The sequence below is a fragment of the Kryptolebias marmoratus genome, linkage group LG14, assembly GCF_001649575.2.
Source record: "Kryptolebias marmoratus isolate JLee-2015 linkage group LG14, ASM164957v2, whole genome shotgun sequence".
Lineage (NCBI taxonomy): Eukaryota > Metazoa > Chordata > Actinopteri > Cyprinodontiformes > Rivulidae > Kryptolebias > Kryptolebias marmoratus.
The window spans coordinates 4047067-4053989 of NC_051443.1; the positions used below are offsets into that span (position 1 = coordinate 4047067).

The 6923-nt window shown below is 44.1% G+C and overlaps 1 protein-coding gene across 1 annotated transcript in view; it reads left to right on the forward strand.

The window, feature by feature from the left end:
- Window positions 1-6923, forward strand: part of jmy (junction mediating and regulatory protein, p53 cofactor) — a 50881-nt gene that overhangs the window by 37394 nt on the left and 6564 nt on the right. The window contains 5 exon segments of the mRNA XM_037979607.1: window positions 2662-2852; window positions 2980-3054; window positions 5230-5328; window positions 6629-6916; window positions 6918-6923. The exon segment at window positions 6918-6923 is cut by the window's right edge and continues 223 nt beyond it. Coding sequence (XP_037835535.1) covers window positions 2662-2852; window positions 2980-3054; window positions 5230-5328; window positions 6629-6916; window positions 6918-6923 — 659 coding nt within the window.

Below are 6923 nucleotides of genomic sequence, written 5' to 3' on the forward strand. Positions count from 1 at the left end.
TTCTGTTTTGGGGAGTTTTCGGGTTTTTTTGAGCTATGGTCTTAAACTTTTGATCAGCTGAAAAAATTATGTTTGAGTGTAAATGCAGTTTTCAATTAATTCCCCACTCAAAAGTTTTTGTCTCTTATGCTGATTTCTTCTTTTAACATTGTGAAGCTCTACTTAGAACCTTCTTAAGATCCAATAGTGCAAAATGATTTTGAATGAATTTTTTGACTGGTCTTAAGATTTTGATCAGGAGTGTATACAGATAACAGTACATTAAATCAATGAAATGTATATGGAGGGTGTTCGCAAAGTGTTGGCAGTGGAAGTGAAGTGTCCAAGTGACTCATAACATCATGTTGTGTTATACAGCCTAACTGCGGTTGGGATGAATGATCTACGGAAGCACTCCGTCCTGCAGCAAAGATGGTTGAGTCTCTGGCTGAAGGAGCTGCTCATCCTTCACACAGTTTCATGCAGAGGGTGGTTGGGGGGGTTGTCCATGATGGCTATCAGCTTTGCTAACATCCTCCTCTCACCCATCACTACCAGAGGCTCGAGAGGACACTCCAGTACAGAACTTGACCTCCGTACCAGTTTGTCGATCCTGTTCCTGTCCCTTTCAGTACATCCAGCCCCCCAGCAGACCACTCCATAGAAGAAGGCAGATGTAACCACCGTGTCGTAGAAGGACTTTAACAGAGTCCTGCATACACAGAAGGACCTCAGTCTCCGCAGCAGGTGGAGTCAACTCTGGCCCTTCTTATACAGGACGTCTGTGTTAGTAGACCAGTCCAGCTTGTTGCTGAGGTGAACACCCAGGTTCTTGTAAGAGTCCGTGTCTCGATGTCTTTTCCCTGGATGTTCACCGGTGCTGTAGGGGATGACTTTCTCCTGAGGTCAATGACCATCTCCTTCGTTTTGCTGGCATTGATTTGGAGAGCGTTGGTCTCACACCAGCCAACAAAGTCACTGATGACCCCCCTGTATTCTTCATCGTTCCCGTCTGATACGCATCCAACGATGGCTGTGACATCCGAGAACTTCTGAAGGTGGCAGTGGTCCGAGTTGTATCTGAAGTCTGAAGTGTACAGACTGAACAAGAAGGGTGAGAGGACCGTGCCCTGTGGCGCCCCAGTGCTGCAGACCACCACATCAGACACACAGTTATGGAGCCTCATGTACTGTGGTCTGTTGGTGAGGTAATCTGTGATCCATGCTGTCAGCTGCCTGTCCACTCCGGCTCCCTCCAGCTTCCCTCTCAGCAGTGCCGGCTGGATGGTGTTGAAAGCACTGGAGAAGTCAAAGAACATGACCCTCACAGTGTTTCCCGCCTGCTCTAGGTGAGAGAGAGATCTGTGCATCAGGAAGATGACTGCGTCTTCCACCCCGATACCAGGCTGGTAGGCGAACTGCAGGGGGTCCAGCCTCGAGCTCACCACCGGGCGAAGATGAAGCAGGATGAGCCTCTTCATGGTCTTCATCAGATGAGAAGTCAGAGCCACAGGCCTGTAGTGGTTTGGTTCCCTGGGATGTGCGATCTTTGGCACTGGAACCACGCAGGAAGTCTTCCACAGGTCAGGAACCCTCTCCAGACTCAGGCTCAGGTTGAAGATGTGCAGACCCACCTGACAGATCTGGTCTGCACAGTCCCTGAGTAGGCTGGGGCTGATACCATCCGGACCTGCTGCCTTCCTGATCTTAGTTTTTCTGAGCTGACTTCTCACCTGATCAGGTGTGAGGTGGATGTGAGGCTGGGTTGGAGTGGGAGATGGGGCTGGTTCCATTGTGGGTGAGGGAGAGGAGAGTGCAGGCAGTGATGATACTGCACCAGGTGAGAGGGTGAGTAGCACACGGAGGGGGCTAGTTTAGAGCTGGGGGGTGGGGGCAGTGGTTAATGGCCCGCAGTCGAATCTATTGAAAACAAATTCAGGTCGTTAGCCCACCCCCGCTCTGCAGGTCCTGTGGCTCCACTGTTGTCCTTGAGATGGCCAGAGATTTTATTCATGTTTCTCCAGACATCTCGGACTTTGTTTTGTTGGAGCTGCTCCTCCATCTTGCTTCTGAATCTTTCCTTGCCTCTATGAATCCTGTATTCTCCTCAGTTCTTCTTTGTTGCCAGATCTGAAGGCCCTCTTTTTCTCATTCAGCAGGGCCTTCAGCTCCGGGGTCACCCACGGTTTATTATTGGAGAAGCACCAAAAATAATTAATTTAAAAAAACATCAAAAACAAACAAATACAGCTGGGTTCAGGAGCACAATGGGGTTCACTTTAACAGATTTATTCTTTTAAGACATTTGACTTTTTTTCTTAACGGTTACATTGTGACTTTTTTGGGAGATAATAATTAAATCTGAATCTCAACATTTCAATGTTATTCTCTACATTTCTACTTAAATGCATAAACAAAAAAATTGTCTTCCTCAAATTTTTCATTCTTCTGAACTGTCCTGATGCACCATTATAAGTCCTCTAAATCTGCTGCTTTTATCTTTTTGATATCACATAAAAACCCAGATGTTGACATTTTTTGTCAAATTGTTGTCAGATTAAACTCTGTAAGACAGCAGTAAGTTTAACTCCAGTAGGCTCTTCAGTGTGGTTTTGATACCAGCTGTAAACACCAAGTCTTTGAACAGACAAATTCAGTGAATCAGTTCTGATGTTCCCCCAGAGCGACAGGATGAGTTGGTGTACTACGATGCCTTTGAAAGCCCAGATGCCATGAAGGGTGGCGAAGACTTTGTAACGCCACCTTCACCTCTCAGAGATGAAGAACTCAGCATCCTGCATCAGAGGATGCGGCAGCTCGAGGCCCGCAGAGGCCGCATCACTGCCAAGAAAGTCTACCTCAAACACAAAAAGGTGAGACGCTTTCCTGATGCTGACTTGTTGTTGGGCTTCAAAAATCCTTTTTAACAATAATGTCATTTCTACAGCTGCTGCAGCATGGTATGTTACTTTAATGCCACTTTTCTTTTTACTTTGTCAGGAAATCTGTATTGTTAATCACAACCAGAAAATTCAACAGCGGCAGGGAAGCAGCGCTGACGGCAACTCTCTGCAGGTACTGCAATGAGTTTCTGTATGTGCACAATAAATAAGCATGTATAAGTTTACTCATGTATGCCTAAAGATACTAGCCAGACTTGTATTTAAGATATAATCGAATTCATTACTGCATGCTGCCAAAGACCGAAGTTTGTTTGTTTGTCATGTTAGCAAAATATCTCATTAGCCAATGGATGGATTTTATTGAAACTCTCAAAAAGTGTGTGTGGGTGTGTGTTTTAAGTGTTAAAAAAATAAACTTTATTACTAGAGGACTGGAGGATGAAGTGAGTCTGGTTAAATCACCATGGTAACAGAGACTGAACTCATCATCTGCTGCTCCAGAGCTGGTGATGAATTCAGTTTCAGCTTAAACCATCAGTAAAAAGCTCTGTGACCTGATTCTTTTCTTAATGAGATCCTGAATAGAAAAATCAGACTGAAGCAACATTTATATATCATCAAAGTTATACCTGCTGCTGTAAGATTTGAAGCAACAGATGGTCAAATAACACAAATTTAAAAGTCTCTCCATCTTCTTAAAGTCACTCAGTCCACCACATTTAGACACTGACATATTTTAGTTTTTTCATTTTCAAAGTTAACCACTAATTTTATTCAGGGATATATTTTCATTTTATAATTTAACAGAATAAAAATAGCTTGTGGATTCTAAGTTCAGGCAAAATAATTCCATTTGATCAAAATTAATTTTAAATTAACTCACATAATTCTCATCAGACATGAGAAATATGCTGAAAAACTTGAATCCACTCACAGTACTACATTTTCCACTTTGCACCAGAAGCTGCAGTTAGACTACAGTAAAAAAAAAAAAAAAAAAAATTATCAGAACCATAATTTAAACTGATCATACAGCCTCTTCAAAATAACTGGAATATCACTTTAATATTTTATCACCTGCTGCTGAAGGCAAAAATGTGGTAATGTTTTTGCTTGTGTGTGTGTGTTTGTTTGTCATGTTAACAAAATAAATAGTCCCTCCAGGATTTCTCGGGCATTTTTTGTGATTGTTGTGGGCTAAAATGCCTGATTTCGCGGGGCATTTTCCTAAAAGTTTTTTAAAACTAAAATCAATAAAAAAACATAACTTTTAATATATAAACCAAAAATACTTGTTAGTTTTGTAAGATAATTACCAACAAACAATGACATTATCAAAAGGTGCTTTATTTGAGAACTTTGAAAGCTTATAAAGTGCCATTCATGACTATTTCTGGATTGTCCCTCGTCTGCAGCTCTCCTCACGTTTTGCAGACACAAAGTGTTTGTCGATGCATTTATGTTCGATGATTACACTGCAGGGCGTGCAAAACAGCTTCCCCCCACTCTCGTGCAGCTGGGGAGGAAACTGGTTTGCGACTGCAGTTTTAAGTTGGATATTGGATATTCGCGCTCAGCGGAGTTAGCGGCGTCTAGCTCACGGCTGACCCGAAACAGGAACGCTAATGTCAGCCAGCCGTTCTTTGCCGGCCCCTTCTCTCACACGCGGTGGTTCACTTAGGGACGGCTGGCTGACATTAGCGTTCCTGTTTCGGGTCAGCCGTTAGCTAGACGCTTCTAACTCAGCTGAGCACGAATATCCAATATCCAACTTCATATCTAACTTTACTGCGGTGTTTTGCGCGGTCCGTTGCTGAAATCCTTGTGGGCAAATGTGAAGCATTAGCGCTTCGGTCGCTGCTCCTTCATGCTCCCGGCATTCTGATGTTAACAGGATGTGACATCACATGTCTTCTTCGTGAGTTATTTGGGGTTATTTTGTATTCCACACTACACAAACCAACAAATAAGACACTAGACCCCAAAAACAGTGACGAATCACTTTAGAAACAATAAATATTGGGTTAAAGTTGCGGGAAAGTTGCGGTGTTTTGGGCAAAGTTGCAAAAAGTTGCGATTTCACAGGGTTTGCCTGATTTTGCGTTAATAGTTGCCATAGCAACATCGCAGAATCCTGGAGGGTTTGATAAATGAACAGCTGCACAGATTCAGAGAGTTAAACAATGGACATGCAAGAAAATAATGCAATGTGCTGAAGTTTGATTAATATTTCAGAATCAGACCGGTCCAAATTGATCATCTTGAACACCCAAGAGTTTGATGTGAAAGCAATATTTTATTGTTCCATCTTAAAACAGTCACACAGCTACATCTCATGTTTCTGTAGAAGGAAGGAGAGGCGGAGGAAGATGATGAAGCTAAGAGAAATGCCTCAGTGAGTCAGGAGAGGCAGAGGACTCTGGACAGACTTCGCAGCCTCAAACAGGTGACCTCAGACATGATGTGTCTGCTGATGTTTGCCTCCACTGTTTCCCCTGTCATTATATTAGGGGAGGTGCACGGTGGAGTTCAGTCCCCCACACACAGGAAGCGATATGCGCAGTGCACTCTGAGGAGGGGAGAAGGGGGTACATGCTTGACCAGGTTCAGGACTGGTCGCTGGGAGACCGAAAAGGAAGGAGCTCATTTTTTCAGCAGCACTTGCACGTGTGTCTGTCATTTCATTAAGGAAAAGCCCTGGCGTCTTGTTTACTGTCAAGAAGCAGGAGGAGAACAGCAAGCAGCAGCAGCGCAGGTTTATAACTCTCTGAGATTTTCAGCTCTTCCAGAAGCAGTGTCTGTCCAAAGACTGCCTTCACGTTTTTCCCGAGACTGAGTAGAAACCAGTGCAACAGGAATTATATAAATAAAAAGTAAACTAATCCTGCAGAATATCCAACTCACTGTTAATAGTGGACACACACACATGCAGATTCTGCGGTTTGTGTGTCTGATCCACCAAGGTGTCGACAGATCAGCCTGTGTAAGTTGTTTTAACTTAAGTGCACCATACAAAGCAGCGTCTGTGGTGGCAGTATGTTATCCGCTCGCCGTCCAGCGCCGCACAACACCTCTTTGCATACACACAGATGGGATTTGGAGCAGTGCGCAAAACAAACAGCTCACTACATGAAGGGGCATTTCCATCCTGAGACAGACATGGGCGCCATGATTCCTTTAAGTGTTTGTGTTAGTATCTCCATTTAACCCACCCACCATAAAAAAACAAAACAAAAATAAAACAACAACGCTATAAACCAGGGGGGAACACTAGATTCCACTAGTTGTGTTGACTTTTGGTGTCTACATAATTCAAGATGACCACTGCAGCTAATTGACATTAGCCAATACAAGAGTAGCAGCAACTCTGTCATTTTTACAGATATTGAGCTAAACTGTTTAGTGTGGTAGTAGCTGAGAGTCATTCTCAACACATACTCCGAGCCCTAACTGATTGTTTCTGTTATTTTAAAGGTTTGACCCAAACGGCAACAACTTAGTATAAAACTGTGGCCTGAAAGGTGGCAAGTGATATTCATTTCATCAAGGAATGTTGGGTCTTTAAATTGAACATGTGTTTTTTGCTCAATAACAGTTTTTTGAGTTTCTTTTTAATTTTCTTCACTTGTTTTCTGGTAACCTAAAAAACGAGTTTTGTCATTAACCTCCATGTTTTCCTGTCCGTCCCATTGTTTGTTCTTGTGACGCTCATTGTTGACAGACTCCTCTGTTGTCTCCGCTCACAGCGTTATCCAGGTCAGGTGACTCTGAGGTCCAGCCGACAGCGTCTGAGTCAGAGTCGAAGGCGAGCGGGGCAGCAGCCCAGCACCCAGGCAGTCAGCGTTCAGACCGACTCCATCTCAGACCTCCCAGAACTCTGTGCTCTTCCTCCACCTGACGCCTGCAGCTGTAACGGCATGTCTCTGCCCTCTGTTGACCTCCAAGCTTTTGCCACTCCACCTCCTTTCCTCTCCCTGCCTCCTCTCACATCATCCCCATCTATGCTCTCACTGGCAGCCCCTCCTCCCCCTCCCCCTCCCC